Raw genomic sequence first — 20,953 nt, 5'->3', positions numbered from 1 at the left:
ACCCTGGGCCGTCCTCCACTGTGCCTCTGCCTTACCCGTGGTGAGCAGGTCAAATTCCACATGTAGCCTTTGTCTTTCCCTGTACAGTCCCTCCTCCGGTGCCTCTGCATATTGCCTGTCCACCCTCAGAAGTTCTCTCAACAATCGCTCCCTTTCTTTACTCTCTTGCTTCCCTTTATGTGCCCTTATGGATATCAGTTCCCCTCTGACCACCGCCTTCAACGCCTCCCAGACCACTCCCACCTGAACCTCTCCATTGTCATTAAGCTCCAAGTACCTTTCGATACACCCCCTCACCCTTAGACATACCACCTCATCCGCCAATAAGCCCATATCCATTCTCCAGAGTGGGTGCTGTTCTTTTTCCTCTCCTACCTCCAGATCTACCCAATGTGGAGCGTGGTCCGAGATGGCTATGGCCGTATACTCCGTCCCTGTCACCTTCGGGATCAGTGCCCTTCCAAAAAAGTCTATCCGTGAATATACCTTGTGAACATGGGATAAAAATGAGAACTCCTTACTCCTAGGCCTAATAAATTTCCAGGGGTCTACTCCTCCCATCTGCTCCATGAAGTCCTTAAGCACCTTGGCCGCTGCCGGCCTCCTCCCGGTCCTGGACCTCGACCGGTCCAGCCCTGGATCAAGCACCGTATTGAAGTCTCCCCCCATTACCAACTTTCCCGCCTCCAGGTCCGGGATACGCCCCAACATACGCCTCATGAAGTTTGCGTCATCCCAGTTCGGGGCGTATACGTTCACCAGAACCACCGCCTCCCCTTGCAATCTGCCATCACGTATCTACCCCCACTGTCCGCCGCTATGGTCTTTGCCTCAAACAGTACCTGTTTCCCCACTAAAATAGCCACCCCCCTATGCTTCACATCTAAACCTGAATGAATCACCTATGCCACCCATCCTTTACGTAGTCTAACCTGGTCTGTCCGTTTTAGGTGCGTCTCCTGCAGCATAACCACATCTGCCTTTAATTTCTTTAGGTGTGCGAGTACCCGTGCCCTTTTAATTGGCCCATTCAGCCCTCTCACGTTCCACGTGATCAGCCGGGTTGGGGGGCTCTTTACCCCCCCTCATTGTCGACTAGCCATCCCCTTTTTTAACCCAGCTCCTTACCCAGTTCCCACGTACCCGTATATCCCACCGACGGTGCCCTCCCGTCCCGACCACCCCGCCCCATAACAGCTCCCCCTTCCCCTTAGCAGCAGCAACCCAGTTAACGCCCCCCCCCCCCCCCGCTAGATCCCCCTCTAGCGTAATTACACCCCCATGTTGCTCCCAGAAGTCAGCAAACTCTGGCTGACCTCGGCTTCCCCGTTTGCCCTCGGCCCCTCACTGTGCGAGGCCCCCTCCTTCCTGCGTCCCTGTTCCCGCCATAATTACCATAGCGCGGGAGCAACTCCCGCGTTTCCCACTCGGCCCCGCCCCTAATGGCGCAGTTCCCTTCTCCATGCCCTTTCCTTCCCACCGGCACCCACAGTCCCTCATACTCTCCCCCCCCCTCCCTCCCCCCACCCCCCCCACAACGAGGGGAAGAGAGAAAAGTTACAGGATTGAAAAATTATCAAATTGAAAAATCATCCCCCCCCTTCCCTTCCCCTTCCTCGCCCCACATAATCACCCCACCACTTTATCCCAGAAGCTCTTTCTCTCGCCAGACTATTCCAGCTTCTCGTCCACAATGAATGTCCACGCCTCTTCTGCCGTCTCAAAGTAGTGGTGCTTCCCTTGGTGTGTGACCCACAATCTCGCCGGTTGCAACATTCCAAATTTAACCTTCTTTTTGTGAAGCACCACCTTAGCCCGATTGAACCTTGCCCTCCTTCTCGCCACCTCCGCACTCCAATCCTGGTATACACGGATCACCGCGTTCTCCCACCTACAGCTCCGAGTTTTCTTCGCCCATCTTAGGACCATCTCTCTGTCGTTGTAGCGGTGGAACCTCACCACTATGGCTCGAGGTATTTCTCCAGCCTTTGGTCTTCGCGCCAGAACTCGATAAGCTCCCTCCACCTCCAAAAGGCCCGTCGGGGCCTCCGATCCCATTAGCGAGTGAAGCATCGTGCTCACATATGCCCCGACGGCCTTCCCCTCTGTGCCTTCGGGAAGACCCAGGACTCTTAAATTCTTCCTCCTCGAATTATTCTCCAGGGCTTCCAACCTCTCCACACACCTTTTGTGCTGTGCCTAGTGCGTCTCTGTCTTCACCACCAGGCCCTGTATTTCATCTTCATTTTCAGCAGCCTTTGCCTTCACGACCTGAAACTCCAGCTCCTGGGTCCTCTGCGCCTCCTTTAGCCCTTCAATCGCCTGTAGCATCGGGGCCAACACCTCCTTCTTCAGCTCTTCCACACAGCGCCGCAGGAACTCTTGTTGCTCCGGGTCCCATACCAAACGGCCACCTTCCGACGCCATCTTGCTTCGAGCTTCCCTTCCTTGCCGCTGCTCCAAAGGATCCACTGCAATCCGGCCGCTATCCTCTCCTTTTTTCATATATATCTGGGGGGGGTTCCCTTCTATTTCACCGCACAGTGATTTGGCCATTAAAAATTGCCGTTGGGGCTCCTAATAAGAGCCCAAAAGTCCGTTCCAATGGGAGGTGCCAAAACGTGCGACTCAGCTGGTCATCGCCGCACCCGGAAGTCCCTCAAAAGCAAGTTTGAGTGTTCCGTGGCCGTGACGGCCTGACAGTCACAGTCTCTGACTTGGGGAATTAGAGCACGCCAGAAGTCTTCTACTGACTCACCAGGGAGTTGACTGCACGTGGAGAGGATGTGTCTGGCGTAAAGCGTGTTAGTCCGCTGTGCGTAGTTTTCTTTCATTCGGGCCATGGCTTCAACGTAGTTTGGCGCGTCCTGGATAAGCGGAAAGATGTTGGAGCTCAGCAGCGTGTAGAGGATCTGAATCTTCTGAGCTTCCGGAGTTGGGTCTGGTGCAGACCTGATGTAAGCTTCGAAACAGGCTAGCCAATGTTCAAAGTCCTTTTTGGCGTTGCCTGATTGCGGATCCAGCTGCAGGCGACCCGGCTTGTGCGGAGGTCCAAGTTCGGAAAACTTTAGTGTAATAAATTGATGCACGGTCAATTACACAAAGACGAGAGTTGAATGCAACTGAGGCTTTAGTACACTAAGATGTGTGGCCTTCTACAGCAGCTGGCGAAATGGCTGCTGTATGGGGAGCGCACATATTTATACTCCGCCTACTGGGCGGAACCAGCAGGCAGGGAACTACCCCCCGTACCTGTAGTACAGGGCCTTACCACAAATCACCTAATATATACATCAGTGGTGACTACCACAGTGTACAGCTCTGGTCACCAAATTACAGGAAAAACATAATTGCCCTGGATACAGTGCAGAGGAGATTTACAGGAATGTTGCCAGGGCTTGAAAATTGCAGCTATGAGGAAAGATTGGATAGATAGCGTTGTTTTCCTCAGACAGAGGGGGCTAATGGGTGATCTAATTGGGGTGTAAATGAGGGATCTAGATAGGTAGACAGGAAAGATTGTCTCCCCTAGCTGAGAGGTCAAAGCTTCCCCCACCTTCATTACAGCAAGATCGAGCAAGGAGACATGGAGCAGTAGAGGTTTTGGTACTGCATTGCGTGCAACAGGGCTAGAATTAATAAGTGCCTTTGCATTTTAAAAAAGCACCGTCAATGTGTGCCATCAGAAGAGGAGGGCAGGAAATTGTGATAACACAAACACTGGTGTTATATTCAGTATTTGCTTCCTCATTGCTTAGACATTCAGCATAGCATAAATACTGTAGTCACTGTTCAGTTGATTCTCTGGAGTGAGATAAAGTTAGCTGTCTTTAAATATATATTTTTTAATATAAGAGTTAAGTTTACAACACCACCTTCACATAGTGATGCTTTTCTTGCTGACAGGGGTTTGGACAAGCAACCCCAGGCTTTCTGTCCATTTAACATACAAAATCTTGGGTTGACTGTAATTTCATATACCTCAGTATATTTCTAAAAGTCAAAACCATTAGCACTCTCGGGCAGAGTGAAGTATTGTGCAACGTCTTCCCTTAATATAACTTTGTTTGTGCCCTGAGGACAATTTGTCATCGCCACCCGATTGAAACACTGAAGAATGTAACAGAAAGAATGTGCTTCTGTGTTTTTAAAGTCTAAGAGGCACGTGATCATTCTAGCCCTGTGTCACACAGTATGGTTTAAAGGACTCTACAACTCTACATTCTCTTTCCCTACGTTTCTGAGGCTATTAATGAGGCTTAGAGACAAGGGTCAGAGTTTTAGCAGACCTCTGGAGATGGGCTGAGGGAGAAAGGCTGGTAAAATGGTATCATGAAGGCAACAAAAGGGCAGCCATCTTCCCACAGCCATGGCATATTATCAAAAGCAGGTTGCTCACCGACCAGAGAAAGACAGGCAATTATTTCCATTGTGGTTGATCATGGCCACTTTCCACCCCTGCTCGCACTTTGCTGCAATAAGATGGACTGCCATTATGTGGGGACTTTGCCAGCCATATTGAATTGACTTTCCATCGGGTTCATAGAAAGGGTGTTTTTATGGCTGCTCCATGGTGTAATATCCCGCACGGGAACTGCGGGGTGGGAATGCTTGTCTTCCCCGTGCTCCATGCGGATTACGGGCTCCCGTGCTAGGGGTGGGATATCTCAATAACCCCTTGTACATAAGGTCGGCCTGCCTGTGTTCTTATTAAACTGGTGATGATGATGGCATTTGGTTTGCTGTCGACACTGCGACCTGCTCAGCTAAGCGACCTCCCCAATTTTCTGGACCTTGGTTTAGATTTCTTAGATTTTTTTTAAAAATTGTTTTATTCTCCTCCTTTTTCACATTTTCTCCCAAATTTACACCCACCAACAATAAACAATAATCAGCAACAAATATGTCAATCCCCATAACAATAATGGGAAAAAAGCTGAGGGAGTTCATGTGGGGCGGGGGGGGGTGGTCGTCGACCCGTGGAGGTTTGGCAGGCCGATAGGGAAGGAGTTCTCCTTTTTCTCGCATGGTCATAAGGTCTACTCTCATATCGATTTTCTTATACTGAGTAGGGATCAACTGACAGGGGTGGTGGATGCGCAGTATTCAGCAATCACCATTTCCAACCATGCCTCGCATTGGGTCGAGCTACAGGTGAGTGAAGAGAGCTTCCAGTGCCCGCAGTGGAGGCTGGATGTGGGACTGCTGGCGGATGAAGGGGTGAGGAAGTGTACACAAAACTATCTGCAGGTCAACGATATGAGGGAAGTCTCAGCAGCGGTGGTGTGGGAGGCGGTGGTGAGAGGGGAGCTGATTTTAATCCAGGCTCACAGGGACAAGATGGACAGGGCAGAGACGGGCCGACTGTTAGTGGAGATCTGCAGATTGACAGGAGGTATGCGGGGACCCCGAGTGTGGAGCCCTTGAGGGAATGGAGGAGGCTGCAGGCGGAGTTTAAGGTGGTGTCCATGGGTAAGGCAGTGGAGCAGCTCAGAAAGGCGACGGGTGCGGTATATGAACATGGGGAGAAAGCCAGCAGGATGCTGGCTTAGCAGCTCAGAAAGAGGGAGGCGGCTAGGGCAATAGGTAAAGTGGTGGATGGAGGCGGTAACTTGGTAGGGGATGCGGCGGGTGTGAACAGAGCTTTCAAGGACTTTTATAGCAAATTCTATAGCTCGGAGCCCCCCGCGGGGCCAGAGGGGATGAAACGCTCCTTAGACGGCCTGACATTCCCAAAAGTGGGTAGGGAGCTAGTAGAAGGGCTGGGTGCCCTGATCAGAGCTGAGGAGATATTAGAGGGCTTAAAGGCCATGCAGTCAGGTAAAGCCCCGGGGCCGGATGGGTACCCGGTAGAATTTTATAAAAAGTTCTCCGGGATATTGGGGCCGCTGCTGGTCAAGGTTTTTAATGAGGCAAGGGACAGAGGGGTGCTGCACCAGACGATGTCGCAGGCTACCATCTCTTTGATTCTAAAACGGGACAAGAACCCGGAGTCGTGTGGGTCTTATAGGCCGATCTCCCTTCTTAACGTGGATGCCAAACTGCTGGCAAAGCTTTTGGCCACTAGGATTGAGGATTGTGTGCCAAGTGTTATTAGGGAGGAACAAACAGGGTTTGTTAAAGGTAGGCAACTGGTGGCAAATATAAGAAGATTGCTCAATGTGATCATGATGGCCCCAGAGGGAAAGGAGGTGGAGGTAGTGGTGGCAATGGACGTGGAGAAGGCGTTTGACCGGGTAGAGTGGGATTACTTGTGGGAGGTGCTGGGACGGTTTGGATTTGGGGTGGGTTTCATCGACTGGGTCAGGCTGCTATATCAGGCCCCAGAGGCGAGTGTGAGGACAAACAGGACGACTTCCGACTATTTAAGACTGCACTGCGGGATGAGGCAGGGGTGCCCCCTCTCCCCACTGCTGTTTGCGCTAGCTATAGAGCCGCTGGCAATTGCTTTGAGGGCTTCAGAGGGTTGGAAGGGGCTGGTTCGCGGAGTGGTGGAGCATAGGGTTTCATTGTATGCAGATGACCTGCTTTTGTACATTTCGGACCCGATGGCGGGGATGGGCGGAATCATGGCGACCCTGGAGGAATTCGGCCGGTTTTCGGGGTACAAATTGAATATGCCAAAAAGTGAAATGTTTGTAGTTCAGGAGAGGGGCCAATGGGACCGGCTGAGGGAGCTGCCATTCCGGTTAGTTGGGGACAGTTTCAGGTACCTGGGAATACAAATGGCGCGGGATTGGGGTCGACTACACAAGCTGAACCTGTCCCGGCTGGCAGATCAAATGCGAGGGGAGTTTCGGAGGTGGGATGCGCTCCCGCTGTCGTTAGCTGGGAGAGTACAGACAGTTAAAATGACGGTCCTCCCGAGGTTCTTATTCGTGTTCCAGTGTCTCCCCATTTTCATTCCACGTTCCTTTTTTAAGAGGGTAAGCAAGATCATTTTGGGCTTTGTATGGGCGGGCAAGTCCCCGCGCATGGAGAGGGTGATGCTCGAGCGGAACCGGGGGGAAGGGGGGCTTGCACTGTCGAATTTCAGCAACTGTTATTGGGCGGCTAACATAGCCATGATAAGGAAGTGGAAGGGGGGGGGGTCAACTTGGGAGCGGGTGGAGGCAGCCTCATGTAGGGGTACCAATCTGGGGTGTTGGTGACGGCGCCTCTGCCGTTCCCGCCGGCGTGCTTCTCCACCAGTCCTGTAGTGGTGGCGGCCCTTCAGATCTGGGGACAGTGGAGGAGGCACGTGGGAGCAACGGGAGCATCGGTCTGGTCCCCGATATGTGACAATCATTGGTTTGCCCCGGGGAGGCTGGACGGGGGGTTTCGGGTATGGCGGAGGGCGGGGATTGAGTGGATGGGAGATTTGTTCTTGGAAGGGAGCTTCGCTAGCTTGAAGACGCTGGAGGCCAAGTTTGGGTTGACGAGGGGGAATGAATTCCGGTGTATTTAGGTGCGGGACTTTTTGCACAGGCAGGTGCCATCTTTTCCACTCTTGCCACTAAGGGGGATCCAAGATAGGGTAGTGTCTAGAGGATGGGTGGGGGAGGAGACGGCAATTGCACTATGTGATGTGTTGGGTAGGCTGGGTCGATGTGGACTGCACTTGATGCAGTGTAGCGAGAGACAGACCTCCAACACTTGATAAGATGCAACACGATTTTATTTAACATCTGAACTATTACACATGTTCAACTGTGGGTTGACACTATGCTGACTTGACTGGAGACCTGATACTACCTTAACCAGACTTACTAGCTACCACATGGTGTTTGCACTGGCCAGCTCACTAACTCTGACTGTCTCAGAGGCTGGGTCCCGAGAGAGCGGGAAAACTGGTGCCCTCTGGCTTTCTCGTGGTCGTGTCCTGTCTGGTGATTGGCTGCCCTCTTCTGTGTGCTTACTAGTCATCCTTTGTGTCAAACACTGCCTATCTGCTCTCCATTATATACATAGATGTATACTATGACACTATATACTTTGTTTATTGTACAGTCCTTTTGTTTTCTCGTTCTGTAATTCTACTGTTTGCAATGCCAAAAAAATACCTCATTCAAATTGTTTATCAAAAAAATATATATTCTTACCTGTCCTTTGAGGGCACCTCAACACAGAGAACCCCTCTTCTTCTCCCTGAAGCCTCAGCAGAGGTTAGGCCATCTCTATCGGAGGCATTTCCAAGGCGGTTCAGCTGTCAGTCCTCTGATTGGGCCAGCAGCGGGCCCAGGCGGGCCACCATCCTTAATTAGGTAGACTCTTAATTCACCGTAGCAGGTAAAATCCCGCCGCAATGTGCCCCTCCCCCACCAACCGCTGAATGATTTTTGGCATGCTTTATGCTTCTGCTTTTTTTCAGATTTTCAAGTATTTTGTATTTTATTTGTGGTTATTTAACCTCATCATTGATTATTCAACCTTACTGTATGTAACGCAACCACAACTGTGTTGGGACGCCCTTGTAACACAATGGTACTACTTAGTAGAGGCGTTTCCCTTCTCGGCACACCATTTACACAGTACGTTATTAGTCGGGTACTAAGGTAATATCACTTAGTACTACAGTAATAAAGTTTTATTTTACAGGAAGCTGCTTGCTAAAGATTTTGTCCAGTATGAATTTGACAAAGAAGGCAAAATGAAGGCATCCAAACCCAAGATTCGGGTAAGCGGACTGAAGCTTGGCATTTACCGCCCTATTCTCAGACCATAGCAGTAGGAAGGACATTGTGAGGCCTATTGTAGCCCCCAGAGTCATGTACATATATTTATTCATACACGTGTTGGCAGACTATGGGCAGAATTTTGTTGAGCTGTCGGGGGTCTCGTCTGCTGGCTGGAGAGCCAGCAAGAGGCCGTGCTGCCTATTTTTGTGATGGCCCAATGAACCACAAGCCAATCAGGCAGCGTTGAGGCCTACGACAGGCCTTCCCATGGAATCAAGAGCCCAAGGTGGAGGTCTCGCCTACTGAGAGCTGTCAGCCAATCAGATGCCAGCAGTTCTTTTGCCCACTTGGTGGGCTGTGCTGCTGTTCCAGGATTGCAGGGTCGTGGGAACACGGTAAGTAATGTTGGACGGGGTTGTTTAATAGGTTGTGGGGAGAGGTGCGCAAGGGAATCAGCAGCGGTGGCAGGTGGTTGTCGAGGGTTAAATTGGAAAATAGGAATTAGGAGCAGAAGTAGCAATTCAGCCTACTCCGCCATTCAATCAGATCATAGCTGATCTCTTCCTAGTCTCAAAGCCCCTCCCCAGCTGTTCCCCATATCCCTTCAACCCGTTTTTTTAACAAGAAATATATGTATCTCCCTCTTGAAACCATTTAATGATATGAATTCCTCCACGAGTACCATAAATTCACCACCCTCTGCGAGAAGTAGTGCCTCTTCATCTCAGTCTTAAATCTACCGTCTCTCAAGCTATAACCTCTTGCTTTAGCTTGCCCCACGAGGGGCGAACATTTGGTCTACATTTACTTTATCATTTTAGTATTTTATATACCCTGATCAGATCCCCTCTCATCCTTCTAAACTCCAACGAGTATAAGTCTGAACTGTTTAATCTCTCCTCATCCATCAACCCCTTCATCCTTAGAATCAATCTGGTGAACCTCCTCCAATACCACCACATCCTTCCTCAAATAAGGAGACCAAAATTGGAAACAGTATTCCAGTGGTCTCACCAACACCCTATACAATTTCAACAACACTTCTCTACTTTTATACTTCAGTCCTTTTGCAGTAATAATAATAATCTTTATTGCCACAAGTAGGTTTACATTAATACTGCAATGAAGTTCCAGTGAAAAGCCCCTAGTCGTCACATTCCGGCGCCTGTTCGGGTACACGGAGGGAGAATTCAGAATGTCCAAATTAGCTAACAGCACATCTTCCGGGACTTTTGGGAGGAAACCAGAGCACCCGGAGGAAACCCAAGCAGACATGGGGTGAATGTGCAGACTCCGCACAAATAGTGACCCAAGCCGGGAATTGAACTTGGGACCCTGGCGCTATGAAGCAACAGTGCTAACTACTGTGCCGTTCGGTAAACGTTGACATTCCATTTGCATTTCTTATTACATTTTGTACCTGCATACAGCCTTTCTGTGATTCATGAATAAAGACACACAGATCCCTCTGCCCAGACGCATTTTGAATCTGCTTTCCATTTAGATAATAATTTGCCTGACTATTTTTTCGGTCAAAATGGATAAACTCTCACTTATCCACATTAAACTCCTCTGTAAAATTTTGAGCCAATCTACATCCGTCTGTAAAATTTGTATCTCCTCTTCACTAACTGCTTTCCCATCTATTTTAGTATCATCCTCAAATTTTGATATGTTGCTGTCAGCCCCTGCCCCCCACCTCCACCACTACCCCACCACACTACCCCCCCCCCCCCCTCCACTTCCTGATGTCCAGTCACTCAATCAGACACTGAATACTTCTGATCGAGGGAACCCACCCCCCTCCAGGAGGTGACAAGTTCGCCACGTGGTTCAAGTCTCCATGCACGCTACATGGTGACAGACCTGCCAGCAGTGCTGTTAATATCAGCGGTGTTGGGATGATACCCTTGTGGTGAACTTTTTGGACTAACCATTCACCACTGTATTACACTGTATCATGCTGTTGCCCATGTGGGCTCCACCTATGGACCATTGTACGATATTACACAGGATGTATCATGTTGGTGCCCTTGTGGGCTCTGCCCCTGGCTCCGCCCCCTTGAGGGGAGGTATAAAGAGCAGCTGCCCTGTAAGTGGCCCTCACTAGCAGAGCAGTCGCAGGCAGGCACTGTTCTAGTCGATTAAAGCCACTGTTCACTTCAACTCTGTGTCTCGTGTGAATTGATGGTCGCATCAGCCCTTATGGGGTCGTTAATTAGTCACTTGTGGGTCTCAATAAGCTATTGGATGGGAAGGCTGAGCAAGGACCAGCCCACCCAGAACTTAATTCTGTTGGAGGTGGGAGGTGGCAGGTGGCAGCGTTCCAGTATACCACAATTCCTAATGTGTGCCCTTCCCACCTCCAAACCGTCCACCAGCAAGAGCAGAACATAAGCCCTGTATGACAAATAAATTCATTGTGTTCATTGAACATTATGCAGTCTTTCAGAATGTTTGTATTCATTACGACCAAATTCAAAGTTTGGCATTTTTCAAATTGTTGGTTTTCGAGCCAGTGTGGCTGCTGAGAATAAAACTGATTGTCAGGGGTTTCTCTGAAAACAAAACGTAAGAAACTTCAACGGTTGAAAATCTAAAAACACTGTTTACATTCAGAAGGTCCTTCCTTAAAGCCTTTGCCAAAGTCGCACATGGGGGACTGAGAAGGTTGAAGCATGTGGAATTCAAGGAACTTGTTGAGATGGATCCGAAACTGGCTTAGTAGACACAAAGGGTGGTGGTAGAAGGCTGCTTGAGTAACTGGAGACCAGTATCCAGTGGGTGTAACACAGGGATCAGTGCTGGGCTCCTCCCTTATTGTTTGTTACATATATAAATAATATAGATGAGATCATGGAGGGAATGGCAGTAAGTTTGCACATAACACCAAGATTGGTAGGGTGGTTAATAGTGAAGAAGAGAGCCGCAGGTTACAGAAAGATATGGATGAGTTGGTCAGATGGGCAGAGCAGTGGCAGATGGTATTTAACCCTGATAAGTGTGAGGTGGTGCACTTTGGAAGAAGAAGCAGGACAAGGGAGTATGTAATGAATGGCAGGATACTAGGAAGCCAGAGGAACAGGTGGATCTTGGGGTACTTGTTCACAGATCCCTGAAGACGGCAGAGCAAGTGAATAGGGTACTTGCCTTCGTCAGCCGTGGCAAAGAATACAAGAGCAAGGAAGTTATGTTGGAGCGGTACAGAATGTTGGTTAGGCCACAGCTGGAGTACTATGTGCAGTTCTGGTCACATTACTACAAGAAGGAGGTGATTGCACTGGAGGGGGTACAAAGGAGATTCACCAAGATGTTGCCTGGGAAGGAGCACCTGAGCTATAAGGAGAGACTAGATAGGCTTGAATTGTTTTCTTTAGAGCAGAGAAGTCTGGGGGGGGGGGGGGGGGGGGGGGGAGATATGATTGATGTGTATAAAATTATGGGTGATTTGGACAGGGTAAACAGGAAGCAACTGTTCCCATTGGTTGGGGGATCAATCACAAGGGGGCATAGTTAAGGGACAGGAGATTCTGAGGGGATTTGAGAGAAAAAAAATCACCTAGAGGGTGGTGAGAATCTTTAAAAAGCACTTGGATGAGCACTTGAAGCACCAAGGATGTGGGACAAGTGCTGGTAAGTGGGATTAGCACGAGATTAAGGGTAGTTTTTGTTGATGCAGATGGGCTGAAAGGCCTTTTCTGCGCTGTACATCTCTATGACTCTCTATGACTCTAGGTCAATCAACATTTGTGGAGAGAACAGAGACTCGGACATTTTGGGCGTATTCCTTCATCAGAATGTGGGTTCTAAATGTAATGAATTTGACCAGCCCTCTTCAGCATGAGCCTGCTAACCAAAGCACTTATAATTTGGCAGAAATGAACATTAAAGAGATGCCAGGTTTAAATACTGGTCTGTATGGAGTTAGTTGGCTTCATATACTTAATGAGACCATGAGTTAATGAAGAGAAAATCAGCTAGAGTATATGATACCATAAGTGATGTTTACAGAAAAATGTTTGTTAGGTATCGTTTGAACATGGAATAACCCACTGTAGTGTGCTTGTAGTTAAACAGCCAGGAAATACTCATATTCCCAGATCACCCATGAAGAATAGTCAGTTGAGCTGGGGACTGGAGAGTCATTCCAACCATGGGCCTGTACTCCAACAGGGAGGAGGAAAATGAGGGGGGGGGGGGGGGTGGTAGGGGAAGGAAAAGCGCGGGATGAAAATAGGGGTAAGGAAAGGGGGTCAGGGAGGAGAGGGAAAAGGGGGAGGAAGAGGAAAATGGGTGTGTGAAAGGAGAGGAAAATGAGGAGTAGGAAGAAAAGGGGGAAAAGGGGGTAGAGGGAGGAAAATGGGGAGGAAGATGGGGAGGGGGAAAGTGGGACAACGGGGGCGGAAAGTGGGGAAGAGGAGGAAATTCAGGGAGGGGAGGAAAGTGGGCCAAGGGAGGAGGAAAATGGAGGGGGGTGGAAAATGGAGGGAGGGGGAAGAAAATGGAGGGAGGGGGAAGAAAATGGAGGGAGGGGGAAGAAAATGGAGGGAGGGGGAAGAAAATGGAGGGAGGGGGTAGAAAATGGAGGGAGGGGGAAGAAAATGGAGGAATGGGGAGGAAAATGGAGGGAGGTGGTGGAAAAATCATTGCAATTTTCACTACACCAGCCAGCTCTTCATTAAAACCAAAGATTATTCAAAATGCTAACACCATATTAATCATGTTACACATACTTATATTGTATAACCCAATAATTAATATTTACAATGAATCATTCATTTCAGATCCACTGTTATTACCATGGGATTGTGGAGGGTGTGCTCCATTCCAAAGTTTTCCTGAGCACTTGCTCGGGTATCAGGTATTCTATTATAAACACTTTTGTTTTACAACTAAACGTGATTTCATATATTCCTAAACTGAGCCAAAAATCTCACTGAAATTATTGATTTAAATCTTATGAATTCTACTTTTCCATTAAGCCATTTAGAAAGAAATGCAATGCACCTTATCATGTGTCTTAGAACTTGATATATTCCAGAATTGTCTGAAAGCACTTCGCATTCAATGAGTTACTTTTTGAAATGTAACAACTTATTTCCTTGGCAAATGCTACAGTCAGTTTGTGCACAACAAGGGGGGGGCGGGGGGGCGGGGAGGATATTGACTAAGATATCAGCTACAACAGTGCCATTACCCGACAATGTAGAAAATTGTCCAGGTATGTCCTGTCCACAAAAGGCAGGGCAAATCCAATTCAGCCAATTACCAACCCATTGTCAATTCGTGATCATCAGCAGTGATGGAAAGTGTCATTGATAGTGCAATCAATTAGCAGTTACTCAACAATAATCTACTCAGTTTAGGTTCCATTAGGGCCACTCAACTCCAGCCTTGTTCCAAACATGGACTAAAGAGCTGAACTCCAGAGGTGCAGTGAAAATGACTGTCCTTGACATCAAGGCAGCATTTAACTGAGTGTGGCATCGAGGAGTCCTAGTAAAACTTAAGTCAATGGGAATCAGGAGGAAATCTCCCCAGTGGTTGGGGACATATCAAGCACAAAGAGAGATGGGTGCAGTTGTTGGAGGTCAATCATCTCAGTTCCGGGTCATCACTGCAGGAGATGCTCAGTGTAATGTCCTAGGCTGATCCATCTTCAGCTGCTTCAACACTGACCTTCCCTCCATCATAAGGTCAAGTGGAGATGTTTGTGAATAATTGCAGAATGTGCAACACCATTCGCGACTCCTCAGATACTGAAGACATCCATGCTCATATGCAGCAAGATCTGGACAGCATTCAGGCTTGGGCTGATAAGTGGCAAGTAACATTCTCACCACACAAGTGCAATCTCCAACAAGAGCAAATCTAACCATCTCCCCATGACATGCAATGGCATTACCTTCACTGGACCCCCCAATATCAACATCCTGGGGGTTACCATTGACCAGAAACTGATCTGGATCAGATCTATAAATACCATGGTTACAAGAACAGGGTAGAGACTGGGAATTATGTGGTGAGTAACTCACCTCCTGATTCCCTAAAGCCTGTCCACCATCAACAAAACACAAATCAGGAGTGTGATGAAATACTCTCCACTTGCATGGATGAAATCCAAAAACACTCAAGAAGCAAAATACCATCCAGGATAGAGCAAACCAATTGATTGGCAATCCATTCAACAGTCACTCCCTCCATTATCGATGCACAGTGGCTGCAGTGTGCACCATCTACAAGATGCAATGCAGCAACTCACAAAGACTCCTCCTCCAATAGCACCTTTCCAACCTGTGATCTCTCCCATCTAGAACAGAGTTTTTCAAAGTGCGGGTGGGTCGCGGACGGGTGTCGGGAGGGTCGCTGAGCGATCGATCACAGCGTATCCGCAGTGATCCCGATCTAATCCTGGGAGAAGCGCCCAATTTCCGCTACCCGCATATTTATTAAAATGGCATGAGCTGCACTGTTCAAGTCAGGTCTTCAGTCTCATCACTCTCCTGTTCCTGAGCAGAGGTGCACTAACAAACCTTCATGCCGTGAAGCAATTACTGTTCTTTCACCTGCTGAATTCAGAAGATGGCTCGTGATGGAGGCTCAATTCAGCATGTACCAGAGCAGGACAGTTTGCTGGCATCACTAAAGCAAGGGACAGATGGGCCTCCGGACTGTGCAGCATATTGCCAATGTCACACACCTGCCAAAGTGCTGCAGCATCAGGTAGAGTTAGCCAATGGGACTCTGGAAAAATCAAAAGCTCAAGCAGTGTTATTGAAAGGACTAAACTTATCTGTCATTTTATGCCAGAGGCAACTCACGTTGAGTGTAGCACAACTGAAGAGCATGGCCCAGACTCTGCAGCAGATGCTGGTGGAGAAAGTTTCTATGATGCCCCAGAAGATCTTGCAGATGAATGTTGGTCACCGGGGAACAGCCCAATTCCCAATAGCAATGAGACGTCAAAGTCACAAGCAGGAGGTGGAGTTGGAATATTACAGGCAGCAATTCCTGGAGTCAGCAGCATCGCATGAGCAAACAGGACACAGTTAATGTGATCCGTTTAGATGCAGAATCAAGCCAGACTCTGTTCTGGAACAAGGATGCTTGAATCTGATCCCTCAAAGTTCCAAATAACTCCATACTCTGGAGATGCTTGTGGAACCAAATGTTGATTGTGTAAATGCCACTGGGTTCCGTGTCATTTTTGGGATGGTCTTGCCGGTTACCGGTGAGACCTGGTTGCCAATGAGTCTGCTGGTGACCAGTGTATCCCGGAACGGTTGATATAATCCCTTCCCTTGTGTACATGCACATCTCTCCAGGTTATAAAACTGATCTCACTCATACCATCTCCAAAAACGAAATGTACAAAAAATTGACAGAAAATCAGCTTAGAGTTTGAAGAAATTGAGATGTATTTATTTTTATCCACTTGCAATGATAAATGAAATCCTTTTGTCATAAATTTTGTTTTTGTAGTCTGCACTGAGCTGATTTGCAGACAAAGATTGAGATCTGGTCATTGTATGGAATTCATGCACTGATTCCAACACAAGAGGGGCAGTGGAATAGATGGAATAGTTGTGTAAGAGAGAGTTACTACACAGGTTGTGTGTCTGGGTGTGTGTGAGAGAGAGAGAGAGAGAGAGATATTTGACAGAAGGTCGGCCGGCGTGGGCTGCGAAGGTCGGCCGGTTGGCAAAAGTGGGTCCCGCAAAAAAAGTTTGAAAAGCACTGATCTAGAAGGACAAGAGCAGCAGATACATGGGAAATCCACCACCTGCAAGTTCACCTCCAAGTGACACACCATCCTGTTTTGGAAATATACTGCCGTTCCTTCACTGTCACTGGGTCAAAATGTTAGAACTCCCTCCCTCCTAACTAACTACATGAAATATACTGCAGCAGTTCAAGGTGACAAGTCACCACCTCTTTCTCAAAGGAAATATCCAAAAAATGATATTCTTCCTCAAATAGTGCTGTGGTATCTCAACACCAGTTGAACACCTGCAACTCAGTTGAAGGCATAATCCGTGGAATGGTCCTTCCAACAATGCAGCACTTCCTCAGCACTACCCTGGAGTGTCAGCAGAGGCTATGTACTCAAGTCCTGGAGTGAGGCTCAAACTCAAACCTTCTTTTCCAGAGATGGGAATGTTATGAACTGAGCCAGTTTGACCCATATTTTAGCCAGGAATTCTTAAGTAAATGCTATTTTATGTGCTAATCTCAAGAGTTAGAACAGTCAGGTTAACTTTGGAGGTGGAGACACTTCTAGAAACTTCAATTTGAACGAAATGAATAGTCACATGGATAAATGCAAGTTGATTAGAGGTGCTGGCATGGACTTCTTGGGGAGTGGGTGTAATTTCAGTATAACAGGCTTAAATAGGCAGTTCCAATTGTATATGTGAGGAGAAGAATTTTAATAAAAAACTTTAATGAAGAAAACATGACAACAGGAAGTAAAGTTTTTTTTAAATAAATTTAGAGTATCCAATTTTTTTCTTCCAATTAAGGACAATTTATCGGGGCCAATTCACCTACCCTGCACATCTTTTTGGGTTGTGGGGGTGAGACCCACGCAGCCAGGAAGTAAAGTCTTGTGTATAGGAACAGGAAATAGACACAATGACCAATACATTTTTGTTTATGCTTAGATCTAGTTTTCCATAAGAAAATCGGCGTAACCCAATATAGCACAGGGGTTGGCACACTTCCTGCTCAGGATGCATTTACATTTGTTGCTTGCCCCATTGGGAGCTTAGGTATCCATTTATTGGTACATGTGATTGGATTACAAGGCTCAGATTTTTAATGTATTACAAATACATCACATACACAAATAGATCTTTAAATTCAGTAGTGGCATGGATCCAAATTACAAAGTGATGGAATTTTTCAAGGAGATACTGGCCAGAAAAAATCTGTGGGCTGCAGTTCTGCAGAATCATCCATTCCAGTGCCCCCCCTGGTGCTGCAGTTTGCAGGGTCAGAGGGACAGCATCAAATTTATATAGGGCTTACATTGCATGCATATGTTTTACTCACAAAATCAGGGAATAAAGAGCGGGATTATCCAATCCCGCGGCAGAGTGTCCACGCCGTCGTAAACGCCGTTGTGTTTTACGATGGTGTGAACGGGCCGCTCCCAGGACTAATTCTGGCCCCCGTAGGGGGTTCGCGCCGCTCCAGCTGGCGATCCCAGTGCGAACTGTGCACCGCGGGATCTGCGCATGCACAGTTGCGTCGGCGCCAATGAGGACATGCACAGTGGTGCTGGCACCAACGCGCGCATGCGCAGTGGCCTCGTTCAACGCGTTGGCCCCGACGCAACATGGCGCAGGACTACAGGGGCCGGCGCGTAGGAAAGGAGGCCCCAGCCACAGAGGTCAGCCCTCCGATCGGTGGGCCCCGATCGCGGGCCAGGCCACATCGGAGGCCCCCTACGGGGTCGGACCCCCCCTCCCACCCCACAGGCCACCACCCGACCCTTAAACGCCGAGGTCCTGCCAGCTTAGAGCAGGTTAGAACGACGCAGGCGGAACTCGGCTCTTTACTTACGGCCGCTCGGCCCATCCAGGCAAGATAATCGGCGGGCCGGCCACGGAGAACAGCCCGCGACTGGTGCCACGCCAACCACGCCGGCGCCAATAGTCCACTCTGCGGAGAATCGAGTGCCGGCGTCGGGGCAGCGTGGCCCATTCACGGGGATTCTCCGGCCCGGCCCGGGGCTGGGAGAATCCCGCCAAAGTACCTAGTTGCTTACGATGAAGGTGGAAGAAGCATTCTTCAGGAGTCCATTTCCTTGAATCATACACACCCTAAACCAGTGTAGCTCATGACTGCTTATGTGGAGGCTGGTCTACCATGTCTCATTCAGTGTGCCAGTCTCCCATACTACTTTGGGTTCTAAATCCTCCAGGGAAGTAGGAATTCCTGGGTAAGAAGATCCTTTCCCTGACTCTATCCCTGGCTTTTGACTTGTATGAAGTGGGCAACTGTGCTATATAATCTGGTGTATCTGGGTCCATGCTGTTTATCAGTAACTTCCACTCTGGATTGCACCATTTTCCCACGAGAAATATGGAACCATTGTACTTTGAGAAATTAATCTGAATTACAATTCTTATTGCTGAAAAAAAGAGGCTCTTTGTTGAAGTTTTTTGTCTTGTACTCATCAGAACATTCACAAGAATACCAATGTTAATGAAAATTATACTGTATCAGAAAAAAGTGCTGATTGGCTGTCAAGTGGACTCTGATTGGTAGGGGCATTACCATGGAGGATGCACCAGTTGATGGCAAATAAAAGTTCACTCTTGTTCACGGGAATGACTCCAAAGGAATCACTCAACACTCGGGTCTTTTCCAAATGTCAAACAGTTTATTGAATTAACACCAGTGGGAAGCAAGTCTCTGGGCTACCATATACCTCTCCACTGAACATAGAAAATCATCAATTCTTATACAATTCAAACATGATGTGGAGATGCCGGCGTTGGACTGGGGTGAGCACAGTACGAAGTCTCACAACACCAGGTTAAAGTCCAACAGGTTTGTTTCGATGTCACTAGCTTTCGGAGCGCTGCTCCTTCCTCAGGTGAATGAAGAGGTCTGTTCCAGAAACACATATATAGATAAATTCAAAGATGCCAAACAATGCTTGGAATGCGAGCATTAGCAGGTGATTAAATCTTTACAGATCCAGAGATGGGGTAACCCCAGGTTAAAGAGGCGTGAATTGTACCAAGCCAGGACAGTTGGTAGGATTTCGCAGGCCAGATGGTGGGGGATGAATGTAATGCGACATGAATCCCAGGTCCCGGTTGAGGCCGCACTCATGTGTGCGGAACTTGGCTATAAGTTTCTGCTCGGCGATTCTGCGTTGTCGCGGGTCCTGAAGGCCGCCTTGGAGAACGCTTACCTGGAGATCAGAGGCTGAATGCCCTTGACTGCTGAAGTGTTCCCTGACTGGAAGGGAACATTCCTGCCTGGTGATTGTTGCGCGATGTCCGTTCATTGAAAGCTAGTGACATCGAAACAAACCTGTTGGACTTTAACCTGGTGTTGTAAGACTTTGTACAATTCAAACAGTTACATAGCCCACCTCGGCTGGATGCAACCAATCGTAACAATTATTGGTTACTAGGCAGCACGGGGCTGTGTGGTCAGAGCTCATAAACAAACAGAGGCTCCCTCATGGTGTTTTCCAGACCCCCTTATCAACTGTCCTTGGGTCTTCATGATATCTCACATACTGAGACTTTCTCATTTTAACCTCATTACGGGCTGGGTCTACAGGTAGCATTACTCGGAGGCAGCTGCTGATAAGTGATGTCCTGCAGAATAAGCCATTTCTATGGATGCCTGTGGGAACTAACAAGGTTTCACAAATGTTGCCAAGTCAGGTGGCTAAAGCCCCATGAAGCCTCACAAACTGCTACACTTCATTTTTAATTAGGATTTTAGGGTTACACATTGTTAGTGCGTACCTCGGAAAAAATATGTATTCCAAATAGTATGCACTCAATACATGTATATATATTGCAGATGCCTCTGCCCAGGGCCCATACCAACACCTCCAAGCATTGTTTGAAATTTAGACAAAGCTTGACCCTGATTGGTCAAGGCATTGCCCTGAGGAATTCCTCATTGTACAAAATACATGGCCTTGGAGACCTCGGGGGAGCACTGTTCAGCGCTGGTCTCCACAAACAGGGACCAGAGGGAATGGCACTTGTGGGAGTCTCCCATGGGATTGGACGACCCCAGGTGCATGCCCACTTGGCAGCTGCTGGTGCCAACTGGGAACCCTGGCACTTCCAGCCTGGCACCCTGACAGTGCCACTTGGGTACCTGCCTGACACTACCAAGATGCCCAGGTGGCACTGCCAGCCAGCAGGGGCACTGCCAGGGTGCCAGGGTGGCATTTTCTGCATGGCAGGGATTGGGTCATGGGATGTCCTGCGAGGGTGTGGGTTGGGGACAGCCTTCTAGTAAGTTGGGGTTTGGGGGGAATGTTAGAGGGTTTCGTCAGGGACCCTAGAGTTTGCAACACCATTTAAAAATGGTGTCACGATCACTCATTGCACTGAGGGGTTCCAGCGAGTGGAGCTCCTCAGTGAAGAAAATGGGACTAAATGCAGCCTCGGCTGCACATTCCCTGCTGAGGCCCTCGATCAAACAAAAATCATACAAGAAACATTGCCCTGATGAGTGCAAGATGAGTGTTTTGACAGGAAATCTCTTTCTTCAGTAATACTCTAGTTCAGTACGAACAAATGGCTACT

At 48.4% G+C, this 20,953-nt stretch overlaps 1 protein-coding gene across 2 annotated transcripts in view; it reads left to right on the top strand.

Annotated features, from left to right (window-relative positions):
• Positions 1-20,953, top strand: part of LOC140393165 (disintegrin and metalloproteinase domain-containing protein 9-like) — a 98,495-nt gene that overhangs the window by 18,948 nt on the left and 58,594 nt on the right. For both annotated transcript variants that reach the window (XM_072479287.1, XM_072479286.1), the window contains exons 4-5: positions 8,578-8,656; positions 13,442-13,518. In XM_072479287.1, the coding sequence (XP_072335388.1) occupies positions 8,578-8,656; positions 13,442-13,518 (156 nt within the window). The remainder of the gene's footprint in view (positions 1-8,577; positions 8,657-13,441; positions 13,519-20,953) is intronic.

This window comes from Scyliorhinus torazame, chromosome 16 (genome assembly GCF_047496885.1).
Source record: "Scyliorhinus torazame isolate Kashiwa2021f chromosome 16, sScyTor2.1, whole genome shotgun sequence".
Lineage (NCBI taxonomy): Eukaryota > Metazoa > Chordata > Chondrichthyes > Carcharhiniformes > Scyliorhinidae > Scyliorhinus > Scyliorhinus torazame.
The sequence above is the reverse complement of the archived record's forward strand: the minus strand, read 5'-3'. Positions and strand labels throughout refer to the sequence as shown.